We start from the raw sequence: 23,422 nt of genomic DNA, 5'->3' as shown, positions 1-23,422 counted from the left end.
TTCTTCTGTAATGAATTCATGTTACTGTAGTATTTTGCAGCCATGACTTATTAAACTGATAGTTCAGTAATTTTCACACCTGTCAGCAACTGCTTCGTTTGTAGTTTAAATTATTACACTCTTCTTGAAGTCTGAGAGTATTTCACCTGTCTCATACGTTGTTCATATCAGATGGAAGACTTTTGTCATGGCTGGCTCTCCCAAGGCTATCAGTAGTTGTAACAAAATGTCATCTACTCCCAGAACCTTGTTCCAACTTCCATTTTTTCATGCGCTGTCCAATTCGTCTCACAGTATCATATCTCCTATCTCATCTTCATCCACGTCCACTTCCCTTTCTAAATTTAGACCCTTTATATACTCCTTCCACCTCTCTGCTTTCCCTTCGTTGCTTAGGACTGGCTTTCCATCTGAGCTCTTGATATTCCTGTAGCTGCTGCCTTTTCCCCCAGAGGCCTCTTTAAGTGGTATCTATCTTTCCCCTAATGAAACATGTCTCTAAATCCATACATTTCACTTCTAGCCATTCTTGCTTAGCCATTTTGCATTTCCTGTCAGTCTTTTTTTATGTTTGCATTCCATTTTGCCTGCTTCATTTTTATATTTTCTCCTTTCGTCAGTTATATTCATTATCTTATGTTATCCAAGGATTTCTACTAGGCCTTGTCTTCATGTTTGGTGCTCTACTGTATTTCATTCCCCTGTTATATTCAACTGTTGTCCAATGCTCCCTCTGAAATTTTCATCAACCTCTGGTTCTTACCTTTTTCCAGTTTCTTCAATTTTGCACTACTGTTCGTAACCATTAAGTTGTGGTCAGGGTCCACATCTGTGCCTGGAAATGTATTGCAGTTTAAAATCTGGCTCCAAAATCTCTGGCCGACTGGAGTGGCCGTGCGGTTCTAGGTGCTACAATCTGGAACCGGGCGACTGCTACGGTCGCAGGTTCGAATCCTGCCTCGGGCATGGATGTGTGTGATGTCCTTAGGCTAGTTAAGTTTAATTAGTTCTAAGTTGTAGGTGACTGATGACCTCAGAAGTTAAGTCGCATAGTGCTCAGAGCCATTTGAACCAAAATCTCTGTCTTTCCATTATATAATCATTATGAAACCTTGCGGTGTCTCCAAATCTCTTCCTTTCCAAATAGTGTTTTCAGTATCTTATTCCAGTGTCCAGCCATTCTCTCTTCCACTGTGTATGTGGCACAACTTCCATTACCTGTTTAATTTGTTCGTGCAGTTGCTTGTAGGATCTGTGTAGTTTATTACACTCCACTGACACTTCCTTGAGCTCTACCCATGAAATTCCTGGAATCAACTCTGGACTACCTCAAAAAGGTCATAGACACCCAACATGTATTATCGTCATTGTCGTTGGCAGCTGAAGTTTCATGGTAACTTACAAAGTAGTCTCCACCACTTGAGAGGGTCCTTGGTATATAGTGATAAATTTGTTTCCCCCTTTGATGTGTAAGGACTGGATAACATCACCTGTTGCCCTAGTTGCCCTACTTTATATTGTGGTAAACTTGCTGTATGTTTCACTGATTCCTCCTGTTTCTCTAACACCTTTGGCCTGTGGGTGAAGAGGACTAGTTCTTTACTTATTCACATGTAGTAACCAACACATAACCTTCAGTAAGTCTGACGTGAAATTCGTACCCTGGTCTGTAATTATCATACCATTGCTTGTGCGACAGTCACTGCCTGCTGGTTCAGCATAGCAACCATCTCCACATACCAAGAAAAGTGATCTATTATTGTTAACGTGAATCGGTTCCCTTCTGGTGTTTGATTGAATGGTCTTAATACATAAAGCCCAAGCATTCCAAGTGGTTTTGATGCTTCTGTTAACCTCTGCAATGGAACTCATGTATGAGTCAAGTTAGTTCACAGTTCCTCACATATTGATCCATGTCTGCTTCCCTTCCTCTTCACCAGTATCTCTCAGCCACTCTCTGGATTGTTGTTCTGCGCCCTCCATGACCAATTAGCGCATGGTCATGTGCTTCCTTTAAAATCCCCTCCTCAAACTTCACTGGTACTACTACACATGGCCCTAGCCTTGTTTCCTCGCACAACGGCCCATCACATGTGCTATACTGTGATTGCATCCTGTACTTTTTACTGTCACTGTCTGTGCTCTCTGCTGAGTGCCGCTCTGCAAGAACATGACCCAGAACTTCCTGCTTAATGCATCTGCATTCCCGTGCTTCTTCCCTGGCATGTATACTACTTTGTAGTCAAATTTGCTGTGTCAGGGCCATCTCGTCAACCTGCAAGATGTGTCCTTCAGTCCCTATAACCACTTCAAAGTAGTGTGATCGGACACTACATGAAATTTTTTCCTGGAAAGATAACATCTAAAATACGTGACACCATAAATGAAGCTCAACATCTCTTTCTCCATCATTGAATTGTTCTTCTCTGTGGCATTCACCTGTGGCGATGCATAGGGTACAATATACTCTTCACCATTAATCTCCTGGCTTAAAACACATCACAGAGCACGATTAGATGCATCACATGAAAGAGTAAACACTTTCTGAAACTCTGGAAATTCTAGAAGTGGGCTAAACTCTCTTCAATTCATCAATTACACCCTGACACTCTTCTTCCCTTATGAATTTCACACCTTTTCTTAATTGTGTGAGACATCGTGCTATGTCAGCAAACCCTTTCACAAATTTTCTGTAGTAATTTGAGAGCCCCAAAAAAGATTGCAGTTCTTTAATTGACTTAGGCAATGGAAACTCTCGTACATCTTGCACTAGCCTCAGATCTGTCCTTACTCCGTCTTTACTAATTACATGACAGGAATACCCTTTGTCTTCTAATGCAAAATGATACTTCTCTGTGCTCAGCATAAGGCGTGCAGCCCTCAGTCCCTCTCTTAAACACTTCCTTTACACATTGTCTATGCTGCTTCGTGTCTTTTGAGAATACAGTGATAGCATCAAGGGTAACTAGACACTGATGCAGTTTCAACCTCTCAACACACCATCCAATATCCTCTAAAATGTTGCAGGCACATTTTTCAGTCCTTATGGCATTCTCTTGATTTCATAATGCCCCCATGGTACTGAAAATGCTGTCTGCAGCTGGTCTTCAGGAACAATGTCCAATTGATGGTAATTACTCCTCATATCTAAGGTTGAAAAATACGTTATCATAAGTTATCGAAAGTCTTGGGGCTGGGGTATGCGTCCATTATGGTCTTGCTATTAGATGATGGTAATCACAGCAGAATCTGTATTGTATACAACCATCCATAGACATTTTTGGCATGACCTCGATTCCTGCACCCCATGGACTCTCTTCAGTTATCCTGTCAGCTAACTGATGGTTAATAAAATGTTCATAATCAGCTGCAGATACCTAGGCTTGTGATATGGTTTCCAATACACATGTGCTTCATTCCCTGTTGGTATTTGGTGTTGAGTCATGTATGTTGCTGGCAACAGACCCCATGAAAAAATAAATCCTCAGATTCAAACAGCAATTCTTCCTTCTGCTCTCTGTGTACTTCCTTTAGATGCTCCATGTTGCTACCTAATGCTGTCTAAACGGCAGCTTGCTGCTGCTTGTGGTTCACACTCTTCGTGCACTCCCCCCTGCGGGTTCGGGGGTTAGAATAGCCCCACGGTATTCCTGCCTGTCGTAAGAGGTGACTAAAAGGAGTCTCAAATGTTTCGGCCTTATGTGATGGTCCCCTCTCGGGTTTGACCTCCATCTTTCTAAATTATTCCGAAGAGCGAGCCAATTGGGGAAGGGCGCCTTACATGGTGCACTGTATCCGTCGTGCATTGAGACCTTTAGCCAATTTTTTCTTCGTTGCAATGGTGTCCAGCTCGTTTTCCGTCTCTTGGGCGGGAATACGTCACTTTGTGCGATTATCACGCTGCACTCTGCATTGTTGCTTTTAACTACGACGACCACCTTGGACATTTTTGCACCTAATATCCAGCACGGTAGCCAGTCCGTTGTGGTGGGGCCGCCATGTACCCTCTTGGTTGTAGCCCCCTGACAACACAGGGATCGCTCTACTGATGCCTGCGCCGTTAACTCCCCACGTATGCCAAGGAGTAGATACCCATCTCCCTGGGGCATCGGGACTCCCGGCACTGGCCATCCTGCCAGGTGGCCTTTGCTGTGGCTGGGTGGCGCCCGTGGGGAGGGCCCTTGGTCGGAGTAGGTGGCATCAGGGCGGATGACCCGCAATGAAGCGTGTTACATCATCTATCGCTGGTGGGCCTCCACCAGCAGTCTCTAAGCGATCGAGGTCTAACCTCAACGGAAGAAATTTGATCAGAGATCGTTTCCCTCCCTAGCTACTCCATGGGAGGAACGTCTTGCTAAAGAAGGCAGTGGAGAATATTCACCCCGGTACCTTGTGTGTACGCGGGTTGATGGAGAATCGTTCGTGTCGACCAAGCCTCAGTTTTTTGTGGAGCATTTAGAGGACAAGTTCGGGGAGGTGGAGGGCTTGTCCAAGATGCGCTCTGGTTCTGTGCTCATCAAAACGGCATCCTCTGCCCAGTCACGGAGGTTGCTCAATTGTGACAAGTTGGGGGATGTTTCAGTTACCATCACACCGCATAAGAGTCTCAACATGGTCCAGGGTATTATATTCCACAGGGATCTTCTTCTGCAGTCCGACGATGAATTACGCGCCAACCTCGAACGACGAGGTGTTCACTTCGTCCGGCGCGTCCATCGGGGTCCGAGGGATAATCAGGTGGCCACCGGTGCCTTCATCTTGGCCTTTGAGGGTGATGTCTTACCCGAAAAGGTTAAGATGATGGTTTACCGTTGTGATGTGAAACCATATATCCCTCCTCCGATGCGGTGTTTTAAATGCTGGAAGTTCGGGCACATGTCATCTCGCTGTACTTCCAGCATCACGTGTCGGGATTGTGGACGTCCTTCGCATCCTGATACTCCATGTGCCCCGCCTCCTATCTGTGTTAACTGCGGAGAACACCATTCCCCCTGCTCGCCGGACTGTAGGATCTTCCAGAAAGAAAGGAAGATAATGGAATATAAGACTCTGGACCGCCTGACATACACCGAGGCAAGGCGGAAATATGAGCGGCTACATCCCGTGCCCATGACATCCACCTATGCCGCTGCTGCACAAGCGGTCCGATCCTCTCCCGTGTCGTCACGTACTGTTGCCTCTCAGCTATGTCACAATGAACCGGCCCCCTTGGTTGTGGGGGGCACTTCGCCCTCTGTTGCTCCATCTACTCCAGGAGCAACACCACCCCAACCATCGGGGACATTCGTCCCCCCTTCCCAGCCGGAGAAGCGTAGGGCTTCTTCGGCTACTCTAGCCCTTCCCAGGCTTTGCCCAGTGTCAAAGCGGACTCCCGCAAAGTTATGAAACAACAACCGGTCGCTGGTCATAGGGCTTCACGGTCGTCGTTCGTCCCTGAAACTGACCCAGTGGGGCCCTCCCAGCCAGACCCTCCCAAGGCACAGCGTGCAAAGGAGTTGAAGAAAAAGGCTCCCAAGCATCCTGACATTGCGGTGGCACCTGTCCCACCGCAACCTTCAAACTCTGCGTCTGAGGACGAGGTGGAGATCCTGGCGTCCGCTGAGGACCTCGATCTCGCCAGTCCCTCCGACGCTATGGAAAGCACTGGCACAGGTGCTCACTTGGAGGCAGCAGGTGACCCAGCGGCATAATCTGCCTTCCCAGTCCCGTCACGCCTTTCCCAGCCATGGCGAATACCATTCTCCAGTGGAACTGCAGCGGTTTCTTCCACCATTTAGCTGAGCTCCGCCAACTTATCAGCCTTCGCCCTTTCTTCTGCATTGCTCTCCAGGAAACTTGGTTTCCAGCAATGCGAACCCCTGCCCTCCATGGCTATCGGGGTTATTTTAAGAACCGGGCTGCTTATGAAACGGTGTCTGGTGGCGTCTGCATATATGTCCTTCACACTGTGCACAGCGAGTCTGTCCCTCTCCAGACGCCTTTAGAGGCTGTCGCTGTACACGTGTGGACGCCACAGGCTGTTACCGTCTGCAGTCTTTACATTCCACCGGATGGTGATGTCTCGCAGCATGTCCTGGCTGCACTGGTCGCCCAATTGCCGCCACCTTTCTTGCTATTGGGCGACTTCAACGCCCATAACCCTCTGTGGGGTGGGTCAGTGGCCACAGGTCGAGGCGCCATCGTTGAGCATTTATTGTCGCAGCTCGATCTCTCGCTGTTAAATGATGGTGCCTTCACACACTTCAGTGTGGCGCATGGCACCTACTCCGCCATTGACCTTTCCATCTGTAGCCATAGCCTCTTACCGTCTGTCCAATGGAGTGTGCATGACGACCTGTGTGGTAGTGACCACTTTCCGCTCTTTTTGTCACTACCACAGCGTCACTCTTCTGGGCGCCCTAGCAGATGGGCTATGAATAAGGCTGACTGGGATTTGTTCTCCTCCACTGCCGCTTTTGAGCCTCTCTCTACTGATGACATTGATGCGGTGGTTCAATCGGTCACCACCGGCATCGTTACTGCCACCGAATCTGCCATTCCCCATTCTTCTGGGTCCCCTCGGCGGAAGGCTGTGCCTTGGTGGTCGCCTGAGATCACTGAAGCGATTAAAGATCGCCGGCGGGCGCTCCAGCGTCACAAACGACATCCCTCCTTAGCCCACCTTATCGCCTTCAAACGGCTGCGTGCGTGGGCCCGCCTCCTTATCCGCCAAGGCAAGGAGGAGTGCTGGGAGCGGTATGTGTCCACCATTGGCCTCCGTGTCACTCCCTCACAAGTCTGGGCCAAGATTCGACACGTCTACGGCTATCGGACCCCTGCCAGCGTCCCTGCGCTCTCACTGAATGGAGCCGTTTGTACTGACTCCGACGTCATTGCAAATCGCTTAGCAGAGCATTTTGCTATGAGTTCCGCTTCTGCGAATTACCCCCAGGCCTTCCGCTCCATTAAAGAGCGGCTGGAACGTCGGAGCCTTCCGTTTCGCACCAACCACACGGAATCTTACAATGCTCCATTCAGTGAGTGGGAATTTCGCAGTGCCCTAGCTGCTTGCCCTGATACCGCTCCTGAGCCAGATGGCATCCACTGTCAGATGCTGAAACACCTTTCAGTGGACTGCCAGCAGCGCCTTCTCGATCTTTACAACCGTCTTTGGGTCGAGGGGGAGTTTCCGTCGCAATGGCGGGAAGGCATTGTCATCCCCGTTTTGAAACCTGGAAAGACTCCTCTGGAGGTGGACAGCTACCGTCCCATTAGCCTCACCAACGTTCTTTGCAAGTTGCTTGAACGGATGGTGAGCCGGCGCTTGCATTGGGTACTGGAGTCTCGGGGCCTTCTGGCTCCGTCTCAGGGTGGGTTCCGTAGAGGCCGCTCCGCCACCGACAATCTGGTGAGCCTGGAGTCGGCCATCTGTACTGCTTTTGCCCGCCGTCAGCACCTGGTCGCTGTCTTTTTCGACATGCGGAAGGCGTACGATACGACATGGCGTCATCACATTCTTTCTACGCTTCATGGATGGGGTCTTCGGGGTCCTCTGCCGATTTTTATCCGCAATTTTCTGTCATGTCGTACCTTCCGCGTGCAAGTCGCGGCCTCGTATAGTTCCTCCCACGTCCAGGAGAACGGTGTGCCACAGGGCTCTGTTTTAGGTGTCTGTCTGTTTTTAATAGCCATTAACGGGCTTGCTGCGGCCGTGGGAAATTCTGTCTCCGCTTCCCTGTATGCTGACGACTTCTGCCTTTACTACAGCTCTACTGGCATTGCAGCTGTTGAACGTCAGCTACAGGGCGCTATCCGTAAGGAGCAGTCTTGGGCTGTAGCGCATGGGTTTCAGTTTTCGGCAGCCAAGACCCGCATTATGCATTTCTGCCGGCGCCGAACAGTCCATCCTGAGCCGCAGCTTTATCTTGCCGACGAACTCCTTGCTGTGGTGGAGACCCACAGGTTTTTGGGGGTGGTTTTCGATGCCCGGTTGACTTGGCTGCCTCATATCCGGCAGCTTAAACAGACGTGTTGGCGGCATCTAAACGCTCTGAGATGCTTGAGCCACACCCGCTGGGGCGCCGACCGCTCTACCCTGTTGCGGCTCTACCAGGCGTTAACCCAGTCCCGTCTGGATTATGGGAGCCTGTCTTATGGCTCAGCATCCCCATCTGCGTTACGGGTGCTGGACCCAATTCTCCACAGCGGGATACGCCTTGCCACTGGTGCTTTCCGCACCAGCCCTGTGGACAGCGTACTAGTGGAGGCAGGTGTACCTCCACTGCGGTTCCGACGCCAACGTTTGCTGGCCGCTTATGCTGCCCATGTTCTAAGCTCGCCCGGGCATCCAAACTATCGTCTCCTGTTCCCGCGGTCGGTCGTCCGTATGCCAGAACGTCGGCCCCGGTCTGGTTGTACAATAGCGGTCCGCGTCAAAGAGCTTCTCTCTGGGCTTCAGGTTTTCACTGTTCCACCTCCTTTCCGGGCTACTTTGCATACACCCCCATGGTGTGTTCGTCGCCCTTGCCTTCAGCTCGACTTGGCACAGGGCCCTAAGGACTCAGTCCCTCCAGAGGCCTTCCGCCGCCGCTTTTATTCCATCCTGGCCACGTATCAGGGCTCTGGTGTTGTTTACACTGACGGTTCGATGGTTGCTGGTCGTGTCGGATATGCGCTCACTCTAGGGGACCATTCCGAACAACGTTCCTTGCCGGATGGCTGCAGCGTTTACACTGCTGAACTGGTCGCCATCTTTCGTGCCCTTGAGTATATCCGCTCCTGCTCAGGTGAGTCCTTCGTCTTCTGTAGCGATTCCCTGAGCGGTTTACGAGCTCTCGACCAGTGTTTCCCTCGTTCTCGTCTGGTGATGGCTATCCAGGAGTCTCTGCATACTCTCGCCCGTTGCGGCTGCTCTGTGGTCTTTGTGTGGACCCCCGGTTATGTCGGTATCCTGGGTAACGAACATGTTGACCGCCTGGCGAAAGAGGCCACCAGTAAGCCATCTCTGGACGTTGGCCTCCCAGAGACTGATTTGCGGGCAGTCTTCCGCCGCAAAATCTTGGGGCTATGGGACGATGAATGGCGCGAACTGACAATGCGCAATAAACTCCGTGCTGTCAAGGAGACGACGGCTGTGTGGCGGTCGTCCCTGCGAGCCACTCGCAGGGACTCAGTAGTTCTTTGCCGGCTCCGCATTGGCCACTCCCGGCTGACACACAGTTATTTACTGCGCCGGGAGGACCCTCCTCTATGTCGCTGTGTGGTTGCTTTGACAGTGGCCCACATTTTGCTGGCCTGCCCCCTTTTAGCTGTGGTCAGGCAGACATTTGCGCTGCCTGCTACGCTCCCTGCCCTTTTAACAGACGACTCCACTATGGCTGACTTAGTTTTACGTTTTATTCGGGCAAGGGGATTTTATCATTTAATCTGAGTGTCTCTGTCTTATTTTATTGTTTTGTGTTGATTCTGGCCTTTGGCCTATGATTTTAAACTGATTTTTTAATGTGTTTCTAAGTGGTTGGCTTTTCCTTTTTTATTTCTATGGTCGGCCAACCACTGTCAAACTCTGTGTGGTTTTAGTTCGTTTTGTCTTTTCTTTGTCTCAGTTTCTCTTGTTCTGTATTGTCTGTGATCTCTTCTGTTCCTCGTTTTTGTTCTCTGTGGGTGTTCTTTGTGTTTGGAACAAGGGACCGATGACCGTAGCAGTCTGGTCCCTTTAATCCCCCCAAACCAACCAATCTTCGTGCACTACTCATCCTCATATGGAATGTCCAAATTTGCTATTAAACACCCCCTTCCTTTTCTTCAGTTCCTTTTCGCCAAAATTATCTCTATTTACACATACCACTCTCCTGCCATACCTTTCTTCTATGCATACAACACTTCTCATAATAAAACTACTTCTGGATCCAGTATGTCGTTATCTCCCAGAGGCCCTCCAACACATAACATACTCACAGTTAGACACGGCTTCACATCCACCCAAAGTGACTTTTGCTACCTGGCACACAGTTGTGTGAATTGAGCCTTAGTGCAATTGTATGCTGTTCAACTTGTTTGTCCAGTACACTGTATGCCCCTTGTGACAGTTCTACAATGGCAATGGCTGCCCTTAGCTGCAGTATCATTCCACTAAGTTCTGCGGTATGTTGCCGCAGGCCAATTTTAGCACAGTGTTGATTCAAGAAATCTAACCCCAGAATCATGCTTTAGTCCTCACTTACATGTGGTACCACCTCTACACACTACTCAGATCAAACAGCTGCTATATGAAAATCTACGTCTTCTGACCTCAATAGTCACATATCATTATCGCTGACCCCACGAAACCTATAGCTAGGGAAGTTCCTACTGAGTTTCTACTGGCAATTGACACATACCCCATTGTGTCCAACAAAACCTTATACTCTTTATTTCTTACAACACCCATAACAGCACCCTCCACCTCTGCATATGTTTTCGTTGCATCTGATTTTAGTGGGTATACCTTTAATTGATCTTCAGGTTCCCCCTTGCATATAACAGCTGCTTACCATCTCCTCGTCCACCCTTACATCCATTACCAAAATTCTGCTGCTGACACCTTCTATTTCCTCTATTTTCCCTGTGGCTGGTGACACTACCTTTGTAAATGCCCCTTTTGTCCACACCTGGATCACTTAATCTTTGCAGAAAACACCCCACATCTATCTCTTACCCATACTGATATGTCAGTTTCTTTGCATTCCATCGCAAACCTATTAGCAGACTGCAGGTCCTGTGGTGCACCTGTACGCACCCTTCTTTGTAAGAACGACTTCATGTTTTTAGATGATTTTCCAGACAGTGGAGTAATTAATCATGCGGCAGATTGATCTCCAGCATGCTACAGTACTGGAAGCAATGCTAACACTTTGCCCCTAGCTGTCAACTTCCCCTGTAGCTGTGTATTACCTGCTGTTACCTGCACTACCGTTTATAAAAATGTCTGTACCGCTTCCTGCTCTGGCAAACCTTTTGTCACAGACTCTGCACTGTGGTACTCTTAATCTTAATTACATCCAATATTCAGCAAAAAATCACATCTGCAAAAGATCATCACAGTTTAGTCTTTACGTCATATCATGAGCCGCCTAGACACTCTACTTTGCCTTACTATATGACCATATTGACAACATGTATAAAAAAGTAGAGGCACTGACTCCATGCGTGGCACAGTATTCCCAAGCAAATTACATTGTGAACACCTTACAGACACCAAATACTGCTCTCTACAATTATCCTTTAGCCCAGATTAGTCAGTCAGCTCCTCTGACCTAAAGAAGGAAACCTTTAAATTACGATGACAGCCAGGTCTCACTTCCATGTCTGTTACACCTTCCAAAACATAACGAAGTGGTTCACCACTCACATCACCATGTCGACACCGCAGGTTATAGCCCAGGTGCCGTGCTGAGTGAAGACGACAGTGCAAATTCTGACACCAAACTATAGCACCCCCAGTAAAGAGAGATGCGGCTATGAGTCAAGATGATGTGAGTGGGTGGTGGAGGTGAGGTGAGAGCCCAGGAGGTCCAGAGAAAAACAGCTGCTATGTAAACAGGCCACACAGTTTCTGTGCCAGCAGCGTGTGCACATGATAATGTTGTATCTGCTATGGTCCTAGGTGGTGCCCAGCTGTGTAACTAAAGTGGATGCCCACCTTGATGAGATGCTGTGCTGCAATGGTGATAGACTCCCGGTGTGCGTGTGGAGTGACCCACTGTCCCCTGGGCAGGAGTTGGCTGTGCTGCTGGAATTGACCTGGGAAGGCCAGCTGTACAGTGGCAGTAAGTCTGGGGAGGCACTTAGTGCTTAGAGCTTTTTCCCTGCTGTGGCATTGACTGGTGACTTCTAGTGGCAGCTTTGTGTGGCAACCTCATGTGGCTCAGCCTTGTCATCCTGATAAGGCTGCAGGACTAAGAATAATTTAGTTACAAAAATGTCAAGTACTTATATTCGGCAGCAGTGTGCTTGATGTGCATATGCACACTACCAGTCATGTATCCTAACCACAGCCACTGTCAGTGTGGAACTCTGCCTTGCCCTGTGCTGCGAGCTAGTCTGTGCGGTGTAGTTGAGTTTGCAGTGTGAAAAAACTAATTTGCCTCACAACATTGGGTTGACCTTGTTGAATTATTACAGTGACAACATCTTGCACTCGCTTGCTGTCAGCGCTGCTGCAATACATTATTCAGGTTCATGCCAATCTGCCCATACATGGTTAGTACACTACAAAATGTGTATAATAAGTGGGTTGCTGAGGAAAATATGATCAAGTGTTGTCATTCAAAATATACATAAATGATGTCGCAGATGAATTGGTCTTTGCCTAACATTCATCTGTATGGAGATGCAGTGTAATTGTTAAATCTGATCATATTTAGAGTGAACCACTGCTTCTTTCAATATTTAGGAATTAAACCTATTTAGACAAAAGTTTACAATACTCTTTTTTAAGTTCAGTGGCAGTGGTAAACCTCACATCAAACATATGTACAAGTCATAGTAATACAGAATTGAACATTCATCTGAGCACTTTTGGTGGGGAAAGAAAATACCAGATTGTCATGGAATAGCTCTGAGGATGAAGATGTTTGGTGCACATAACAAGAAAGTCTCTTACAAAAATGTCTTATTACTCAGTCTTGACTAATTTCATGTTTATGTGCTGCCTCCAAATCAAACATTCAGTTTGTTAGGAAATTCAAAGTAACTTAGCAGTCTGTGGTTTATTTATTTAGTCATTGTCAATGCATTTCAGAAATACCTGATAAAGTTCATTTGGAGACAATCATGCATAGCGCTGTTCTAAACTCTTACAGAATCTGTCATTGAAGGGTAGCCACATAAAACATATCTACCATGTAAATGAGTGTTATGAATAGAGCACAGTTATGAGCTGTGACTTTTTGCCACATGTATATTTCTGCAGATGGCAGTTATTTTTCCACTAAATGTGGTGCAGCATATTGTGCTATATGCTCTCCATCACATTAAGTGGATGCAGTTTGAATGTAGTTATTGATGTAAGGGGTGGGTAATGAGGTTATGAGTATCACTTTGGTAACTCAGATGAACAATAATCATGTTGTAAAAGAATGAAGGAAGAAGGCGAAGATGTTAATCTTGGCAGAACATGTTAATAACCAAAAGAAAAAAAGGCTTTTTTGTGTTATGTAATTATTTTTATTTTTCACAAACTGTTTTTCATCTTTTTTAGATCATTGGACATGTTTTTTTTCTCTCCTTGTGATTGTTTTTCAATATTTTAACTTGTGATTTTTCAGGGACAGAAAAGCCAGTGATTTTGCAAAAAAGTTCCAAAATTCTAAGAATAGTAATCTGAATTAAGTACCAGATAAATTTTAAATAAGACACTCAGAAGTGAGGGTGGATGTAGCTTACAAATCAGTTGATGTGTGTTGCTAAATTACAGATTCTACCAACCTCTGAGCAAACATAGTGTATTAAAATTTGAAAACTGGCACTGAGTTAGTTTGGTCTCTTCGAAGAAGAATATATGTCAAGAAAACTACAATTTTGAGTTGAGGAAGGACCTTATGTTAAAGTTACACTGATTGACATTTAGTAAAAAAAAAAATTAAAAAAAATAAAAAAAAATACTTGCAGTAACAGATATGTTTTGTTGTGACAAAATAGATGTTATAGTTCATTAGTGAATCTGAGAAGGAGCATGCCAAAAATAGCAATATATTAATGAAATTGAAGAAGTAGTAGTAGAATTCAGTGAAGATATGTTTCATATATGGAAAGTCAATACAGTAGTGCAGATGTAAACAATGAAGAAACTGAGATGCTATGTTTAAGTATTGAATGTGGACATAACAGAAAAAAATCTGGGATTTGTCAGATTTATCAACTTTCCAGACTAATTGTATAGCTTACATTGCTGCTGAAGCTTTCATCCTCGTTAGACAAATCACATAAAGTTAGTGAATATATGACAGTAATCAATTTTTCCTTGTGGAATTACTAACTACCCCTACTAACTACTCATTCCAAGAGCTGATCCACCAGCCCTGTTTGATGCTGTTGGGCATTGCTGTCCATGAAAATGAAGTCAGAGCTGAATACACCCCTGAAAAGATGCACATGGGAAGGAGTACCATGTTGTAATAACAATGACCAGTGAGTGCGCAATGTTCAAAGATTTGGAGATCAGTACACCCATGCAACATTACGCCTCCTCACACCACAACACTTGGACCATCAAAATGATCACATTTGACAATGTTCCTTGGTGCATTATGTGTTCCCACCTCTCACCATATGAAAGTACGTTGAGTATCTCTACTCAGACTGAATGTGCTCTCATCTGAGAAGAGCTCTTGGGACCATCACAAACAGTGCTGCTGATGTGTGGGTGTCAATGAAACACGATGTACTACTCATCTGACAAAGAGACCATGCCATGCAGTCACCATGTGTGCCTGTGGTTTGGAATGTTCCCCATGCATGGGAAACAGTGTTGTGAGCAATACCAAACTCCTGGGGTGCACTCATCACACTTTATCCTCCTTCCAGTTTCTCAATGATTTTTCACCCGTGATGTCATCCAGATGTTGTCTTTGGGCCATTTTGTAATGAAGTACAGCACCACAGTGCACCGTAACTGCTTACTAATTGACACACACTGTCTTTTCCTTTTCCTTCAACTGCCTCGTTTTGCAGGGCTAGCTTCATTTGGTACTGTAATCTTGCTGACGTCATACCGTGTGACATCCAACTTTCTGTGCACAACTAGGAGACCTCTGAAAACATGCTCCTGCACTTTCCTTCATTTCTACTTAGTAATTATTATGTTATGGTACTTTATTTATCATGTCCTTAAGTTTTCAGAACAGTGTAGTTATTGATTAATTTTTGTTCTATTTTGTTTTTAGACTGGAGATGATCATTACATTTGATTGAAACTACTTATTAAGTGTGACTATTTGCAGTTGAGACTGTTATAATAAATGTTTTAAGAAATTTAAACAGTTGTACAATCTCTCATAACAATATGTCATCCATTTTCCTCTTTTACAAAGAAAATTACCTTTCACTTAATTTGAGCCAAAAAATTTTGTTGTACATCAAAAAAATCAGTAATCACACCGCCTGCTATAGATCTGGCAAAACTCTTCTCTAGATGCAGTATTCATTTGGTGAGCAATACCAGTTTACAATAGTAGTTTGTAAACATTTTGCACTTTGAATTTTGTATTGTATTTACAGGGCAGGTTAATGGATGTTGTCGAACAGTTATTACCCAGACTAGAAGATATTGTAGAGCCTGGCAAAAGAGGAGGAATTGCCATGTGGGTTCCAGATAAAGAGGCCGACAAGGAGATGCTAATAAAGGGAGCTTTGGAATTGGCTTTCCACGATATGGTAAGACAAAACTATCTCTTCAAGCCTGTAACATGGATTCATTGTAGTATCATGGGGAGACATTGAACACACTTGTAAATACAGAAAGTTCCCGATTATTTGGTTTCATGCAGACCCGATACTGCACAGATGACTGAAAATTATGGATAATCCTAAGTACACATGTGTTTTACTGCATGCTTCTGTATACTATATTTGCAAAACATGCTACTTATCAGATTTCATAGCCTGCTGCATTACTTCCTCATTTCTTGCCTGACTCAGTGGGTTTGGAACTATTGACCTTTATCTCCTAGAAAAAGGACTAGGCAAACACATGTACAGGAAATCAGTCATGGGTATGTTAAAATCATTGAATCTTCACATTTACCTGAAGAGTAAATGGGACACAATGTGAAAATAATTCAGAGATGTCCAGTGGTGGGATTGGTGCCCACGTCATCTTCTGCTGTTGAAACATAAGTCACATGCGTAATAGTGTATGCTGTACGAAAATATAAAATATAACAAACTACTTTGGGCTGCATCCCCCCCCCCTTCCCCTCTCTCTCCAAAAATTGCTAAACCATGGACAAATAATCCACACCTAGATAACTGAGAGCTTTCTGTATTAGATGAGATGAAATAGAATATTGTGGAAGATGTCTCTGTCCTTATCTTTCTCGTCAGTCTCCTCCAACTTGTCTCTGTCTCTTAGCCTGTTTTCTCCCTGATAGTATCTTTCCCACTGCATTTTGATTCTTAGCAATATCCCTCCCATTCTTTTCCTGCAGCCTGTTCCACTTTCATTCCCATTTTTCCTTCTCCTCTGTGTCTTCTGTTTCCTCTGTAGGCCAGCCGGTGTGGCCGAGCGGTTCTAGGCGCTTCAGTCTGGAACCGCACAACCGTTACGGTCGCAGGTTCGAATCCTGCCTTGGGCACGGGTGTGTGTGATGTCCTTAGGTTAGTTAGGTTTAAGTAGTTCAAAGATCTAGGGGACTGATGACCTCAGATGCTAAGTTCCATAGTGCTCAGAGCCATTTTTTTCCTCTGTCATGTCCAATTTACTTTGTCCTTCTGACCAAATGAGATGGTACAGTAAAAGACACTCCACTCACTTTTGAGAGGAATGGCGTTCAGGTGCTTATTTTCCTATCAAGATAGGTTTTCTGTAATTTTCATAAATAATTTAAGGCATATGGTTTGATTGCAAAACTTATGATCAATTTCCTTTCCCAGCTTTGTCCAGTATGAAATTAGTGCCCCACCTTCCTTTCCTCATCATTTTTTTGCAAATCCTCCATTCTCCCCTCCACCTCTAATGATCACACAGGGTTTTTCACCCTTTAATATGTGATATAATGTGTTAATGTTTCTTTGTTGTCTTCTGAGATCATGAAATAGTTATACATAGGAATGCGAGATGATAAATTATTCACCTCTAGGAGACGTCAAGCTATTACTGTAAAACCCTGTTTCTAGCCGTGATAATAGCACCAAGCAAGGTGGTGCAGATGTTAGCTCACTGGACTTGGATTTGGGACGACAATTGTTCAAATACCTGCCTGGCTATCCGGATTTAGGTTTTCTGTGGTTTCCCTGAATCACTTAGGGCAAATGCTGGTACGGTTCCTTTGAAATGATGTAGCCTATTTCCTTCCGAAGCCTTCCATAGTCTGAGTTTGTACTGCTTCTATAATGACCTCTTTGTTGAATGATGTTTAACTCTAATCTCTGATCCTTCATTGCTTCCTTTGTTGATAGTCTCAGTTTGGTGAGGAAGAGAGATTAAAATTTTCTTCAAATATGCTGTATCCATCCGAAGCAACTCGCAGATGATTAGATCCTGTAGAGCTACCAAAGTGCGAAGATGTTGATTGATCATTACGTTTTACCTGCTGTTCCAAATAGTCCCAGACATTTGTGTGGGGTTAAGATTTGGTGACTTAAGGGGAGTTAGAAAGGAAAAAAAATTTTTTTTTCACATTTTCGGATTTTTATCTCATTATAAAATTTGCAATTCTCTGAATAAAATGCTATATATATCACTTATAATCTCACATGGGAAGTATTTTATTTTATTATTTTTTTAATAATTTACACCGGTTGAAAATATTAAAATTTTTATGTGCAATACTTCAAGATCTAATAAAATCGGCAATTTTTTATATAGAAGGCTGTGGATTGCTGTGTTATAAAGGTTAAATTACGTATTTGTATTGGTAGAACCGTCAAGAACAGTATCATAACATTTCATAGTATAAACATGCATTGTATGTCGAAGTGCTAATGTTTTTCCAAGGAAAAGTGATGAATAAACTGGTAAATCTCTCAAAAAGTAAAGTATGACGCCAAAACAAAGTGTTTTTAAGAAATGTGGCTTTCATGGTAATAGATTTTCAAATAAAGGGAAACATTGTGTTCAACATGTCGCGTATGAAGTTACAGACAATGAAATACAGGCAAACTTTTCAGTATCTGGAGAAACACCCAGTAGTGCTTCGAAGATTAAAATAAAATTTTAATTTTAATAATCAACAGCCTCAGTTGCAACATTTACCTAGAATTTACGTAGGTTTCAGACGGGATAACCCAACCTTCTTCAGAATAACAGTAACTACCGTTTGTCCATAGGGGACATCGTCAAGCTAAAACTACAAATCCATAAATTATCGTCAGACTGTAAAAACTTATCTGAAACTGCCTTGGCCCCACTTCGCAACCGCGATACAGCAGCCACGAGTGCCGTACTGCTGTACAGTTCCAGTACAGCACTTGTGGCTGCCGCATTGTAAGTAAACGGTGCAACTGAGGCTGTTGATTATTAAAATTAATATTAATATTTATACAGTTGCTGACAGGGCTGTGAAATGTTGAAAATATTAAAATATAATATTGTGATACACAGTTTTCTCAAAACGGAAGTGATGTAAATGGTAGGTTAGGTTATATTCTGTTAGATTTACACGTCCTAACAAGGGTGTTAGGTTAATGTTTGTCGTGTAAAATATGTGGAGGGCCAGTTAGTTTAGATGAAGACAGTGATGTATGAAATGGACTAGTCAGGAAACTTATTATTAATTGTGCCAGTTGTAAATATACTCATTCATTTTGGAATTCTGTAATTATTTTGAAGTAAATGTTAGGTGGTTTTATGGATTGAGAGCTATTGGCAAAGGACACACTGCAGCAGAATCAATGTGTGCCATGATGAATATGCCACACCCACCTTGTAAAATCGACAAGTATGCAGATGCTGTGGAATCTGTTGCATGTGAGTCAATGAAGGGTGGTGCAAACAAAGCTGTTGAAATAAATGATGGTATGACTGATATACCAGTTGCTTTTGATGGGACTTGGCAAAAGCGTGGCTGCAGTTCTAAGAATTCTGTTGCTACGGCGACCAGTGTGGATACTGGAAAGGTAATAGATTTCCAGATTTTAACCAAAAATTGTTAGAAGTGTAAATGAAGAAGGGCAGATCAGTGACAGACATTAAGAAGGAACAAGTGGTGGTATGGAGGCCTCTGCAGCTATTGAAATTTTTAGTCGATCTGTGAATGAAAGGGGAGTGTGTCACACTAAATTCTTAGGTGATAGAGACTCAAAAGTATATAACAGTGTAGTAGCCACTCAGCCTTATGGTGAGAAGATGATCACAAAACTGGAATGTTTTGGTCATGTCTAAAAGAGGATGGGCACCAGGTTGAGGAAGTTGAAACAAAGTTTGAGAGACAAGAAACTTTCTGATAATAAAACCATAATAGGCAGGCAGACAGACAAAATGCTTGATGAACTACAGCAGTATTATGGGGTGGTAGTTAGAAATAATACTGAGGATCTGTTGAAAATGAAGCAGACAGTATGGGCTACCTTCTTCCACAGACTGTCAACTGATGAAAAACCAGTACATCACCTTTGCCCTCCTGAACCTGATTCATGGTGCAATTACCGCAATGCCCAGTACTCAAACAGTTCATACAGCCATAAACATTCCTTCCCAGCTGCAGTCATGGGTATCATAAAACCTATTTACATTTATAATAATATTCACAATACAGCTTTGGCTCTGTTCGGTTGTTATCATACATCATTAATATTCATTTTTTATTACAAGTAAATGACAAAAACAATAATGGGTACAGGAAAGGTGACTTCCAGAAACTTGTTCATAACTTTGTACGAAAATGAGTTTTCGTATAATTCCTTGTTCCCAGCGCAATCTGCTTCCAGAGATTTTATTGACAAAATGTATCATTTTAGCTTTACATTATTTCTCATACTGCATTTTGCATCTATATTGTTCGGTGTAGTCAAGGATCGCACTTTGAGACCTATGTTTGATGGTACAAACACTTGGATATAATTGCTGAATCTTAAACTTTTGAGGGGCATAATGCTTACCTCTTCTATAAAATTGTCTAAGATACATGTACTCCCTGGTAAGTGGAAAATGGACAGCATACAAATGAGCTATATACCAATAGCTGAATTTAGGTTTGGTGACTCCAGGTTTTTTGAACTGGAGACTAGTGTGTTGTCACAAGCTCAGTACTTTATTCACAGCTAACCAGTGATGGTAGAAAAAAATAGGCTAACTCTGTAATAAAGTTGATGATTGTTGAGGTGATACAATTAATAACTGCCCAGTCATGTTAGACTCTGCATGTTTCAGCTTCTCTTTCTCAAGTTACATATGGATTGTACGTGAATCCTACTAGTTCTGTAAAAATTTGCTCCCAGCATCTTGTGGGGTGCATTGGGTAGTACCAACACCCAACCTACAAAGATCCCTCCTGGGGACTCTTTAGTAGATTAGATTGGTAACAGGGTTCTATCTGGTGAAACGGGCTTTTCCTGAAACCAATTTTAAAAAATGGTAACAGGTCATAGGCTGTGGATCTGAATGTATTGTAAAAAGACAGGAAATGGTGTTTGAAAAATGCGTAAGGATCCGACGTTCTTAACCAAATACATTTTTTCAGGTGTCAAAAATACATTTACACAATGCAGAAAGGAGAGAGAAAATTTGTTACTAGGGGAAGTTATAAAAGAAGTCCTACAGTGTTCAGTTAGGACTCTTCTATTGTTCGTAATATGTGAATGACCTGTGACGTAACATATATCAAGCAGAGTTGGTACTTTTTGCAGATGCCATAAGTGTTATAATTAATCTTGTTGGTAGCAAGGGGCTGAAACATTTGTCAGTCACGTTTCCCAAAGATACACTTAGTATGGAGTCTCTCTTAATTTTTATAGAAAAAAGGAATATATTCAGTTTTATGAATGTTACACAGAATGTTAAGATATTTGTGAGTGTTGATTTTGACGAAGATTTGAACTGGCAAACGCATTATTAAGCTTTCCAAACAGTTAAGTCCATTAGGATTTCACTGTTGTCTTTTGGCATAATTTTCTTGGATTTTTGTCCTTTTAAAAGATAATCCCATAAAATATAGCTTTGAGAATATTATAGGGTCTGTAAACTGTTCATATAGCTGTGCATGTTAAAACACTGCTTCTGGAACATGGAGATGCACCAGCCCTAGTTCAAATCCACCCGGCGAATTTCATTGCGCCTGTCAGGCTGGATGAGGTTTTTAGGCAGTTTCCCACATCCCACTAGGTAAATACTTTGCTTTCAAGAACTTACTTGTTGTCCATGTTTTTATTCTATGTAAGAATTCCACGCAGTTGTTCAGAGCTTCTTGCTTCATAGTGTTAATTAGATGCATATCCTGTAGTGTATCTGTTGCTTCAGTCATGAGGATTTCAATTAAAGAAACCTATCTCTTTTACTCTGATGACAGAGAGTATGCATTGTGGCATGAATGCTGTGAGACACTGAAAGAATTGAGAAACCATCTTGACCCATGACCATTTACTCGCCATCCAAAACATAACCGAGCTAGGTCGTAGCTGGACCCAAAGAATACATATCCCTTAATGGCACCCCAGATGTTTTCAGCACTTAATGTCATGTGACAAAGGAGCCACACAAGCATCCTCGTTTGTGTAAAAAGTCCCTCAAACTATTTTGACACCATTCAAGTGCAGTGGGATGATGCATTTTCTTGCTGAAAGTTACTGGTTGCTTGTGGGGAAATGTAGGTGAACAAACACATCTACAGGGTCAAATAGTATGTTCCTGCATCATGTGCTGATCAGAGGCAATGACAGTGTCTCAGGGCTTCATATCATACTATGAAAAATTTCCTACAATATAATACTTCAACCACTTAACATGTCAAATCCTGATCTCTGTTTGTACCCATGTGTACCATGATTTGCCTTTCCATGCCTTATTTTTCCATGCTTTTTCCTGTCATGGTGTTTCTGCATGCGTGTTAATATTTGAGCCCTGTGATGTGGGTAAGCAGAGGTACATGCATGAGGCTCTGGCTTCTGCAACCTGACAGCCTGGAACTGTTTCTGAGTGATATGACTGCTCACTGGACGGTACTGTCTGTCCAGTATGAAATCAGTGATTTTTTTCTGTGGTGTGGTCCATTTATCTTCGGTTTCAGTCTTCAGTTGTAGACCACAATCCTCAATGCTGCCCTTGTTGGTTAATTCAGTTAGTGACAGTTTTCCCAAAACTGCACCCTAAACACAGTGGCAGGTAACACATGCTTGCCCATAGAGAGGTGTCATGAGACCAATTGGAGTTCCAAGGCAATTCTGAATAGACAGGTGTATGATATCAGCAGAGAAAGGAGTGGAGAGAGCGAAATCCCAGGTTGTACGCACTCCTGCTCAGTTGAAGTAGAGGTAGATTTTTGTGGTGGTGTGCCCACACACTCCAATCTGCAGAGGACTGTCCTACAACACTCTGACAGATAGCAGTGTTCGCCACACCTATCACGGTGGAGTTCGATGATGCTTACCATCAGGGGAGATGCAATGATGAGTTCTACCACGGCTAGCTATGAGAGGTCAAGTACAACTTCACTCTGAAATCTGTGGAGAAAGATCTGGTGTGGGTCAAACTTCCTCACCTGTGAAGATTACAGGAGTGTGACCACCACGAAAGTGGCCAAACACATGCCACACATACAGACAAGGTGATCAAGGCTATTTTTCGTGGCTTCACACAGTCTATGAGGTCTGATAATGTTAAAGCAGAGCTTTATGACCTAGAGTTCGAGATGAAATCCCTGAATGCGACAGATGATGGTCCTCTCCTCCTGGCAGTTGCTTTGGACAACATCAACTGCTGGTGGGCTAACCTGCCACCCTTCATGCCAGTGCACTCGTCGAGCTGTGCGATTGGTCAGACTGCTGGCCACTGCTGTGCCATTGCTGCTGACACCATAACATCAAGAAAGCCTCAAAGGGCATTTCGAAGGCAACCACAAGAGAATCTACACCTGCGTTCGCCTGCACTGGAGGCACAAAAGCTGTGTGTTTTGAAACACCAACATACACAGAAGCTGAAGGGGTCTTCTGTGAAGAAAGCTGAGTCATGGCTGGTAAACATGTGCTGCGTGGTCTGTGAGATAGTGTGTCCATCCATCAGGCACCCACAATCTTGACAGGCTCAAGTGTTCTTATATAGTGCCTCTTGCTGTTACACTCAGCTGTCACACTGACAGCCAGTAAAAGATCTGATAACACCCCGTCATGTGATTTGGCTAATTGTTCTATCTGCTGGGGCAACATTGGTTTTCTCTCACTCTCTCTCTCATTTCACTTCTCATGTGGTTTGATCCTTGATGATGTTGACGTGTCCATATAAATAAGACAATAAAAGGAAACCCCCTTAAAGTTTGTTGAATAGTAACTAACTATTGGGCACCTTAGTCATAAAGAAGCAAGATATCTTTTGCTAAGGTGTATGGTCTTTTAAGATACTGATTTCCAAAGTCAGGTGTAGAAATTCTTTCTTGCTAGATGAGATGTGAATTGATAACAGGTCGGTTTGCCAGACAAAACATTAAATGTTCTCATATATGTGTAAAAATGTATATACTACATCATGTGCCATTACTCATCATCACTCCATACAACTACTACTCCACAGATCAATGATCCCATTCCTCATACTGCT

General features: G+C 43.8%; 1 protein-coding gene across 2 annotated transcripts in view; it reads left to right on the top strand.

Annotated features, from left to right (window-relative positions):
- The window catches only part of LOC124721550 (protein phosphatase 1H), a 174,769-nt gene that overhangs the window by 69,700 nt on the left and 81,647 nt on the right, over window positions 1-23,422 (top strand). For both annotated transcript variants that reach the window (XM_047246583.1, XM_047246582.1), the window contains exon 3: window positions 15,238-15,393. In XM_047246583.1, the coding sequence (XP_047102539.1) occupies window positions 15,238-15,393 (156 nt within the window). The remainder of the gene's footprint in view (window positions 1-15,237; window positions 15,394-23,422) is intronic.

This window comes from Schistocerca piceifrons, chromosome X (genome assembly GCF_021461385.2).
Source record: "Schistocerca piceifrons isolate TAMUIC-IGC-003096 chromosome X, iqSchPice1.1, whole genome shotgun sequence".
Classification (NCBI taxonomy): domain Eukaryota; kingdom Metazoa; phylum Arthropoda; class Insecta; order Orthoptera; family Acrididae; genus Schistocerca; species Schistocerca piceifrons.
Note: the sequence above shows the minus strand (reverse complement) of the source record. Positions and strands in the feature narration are given on the sequence as shown.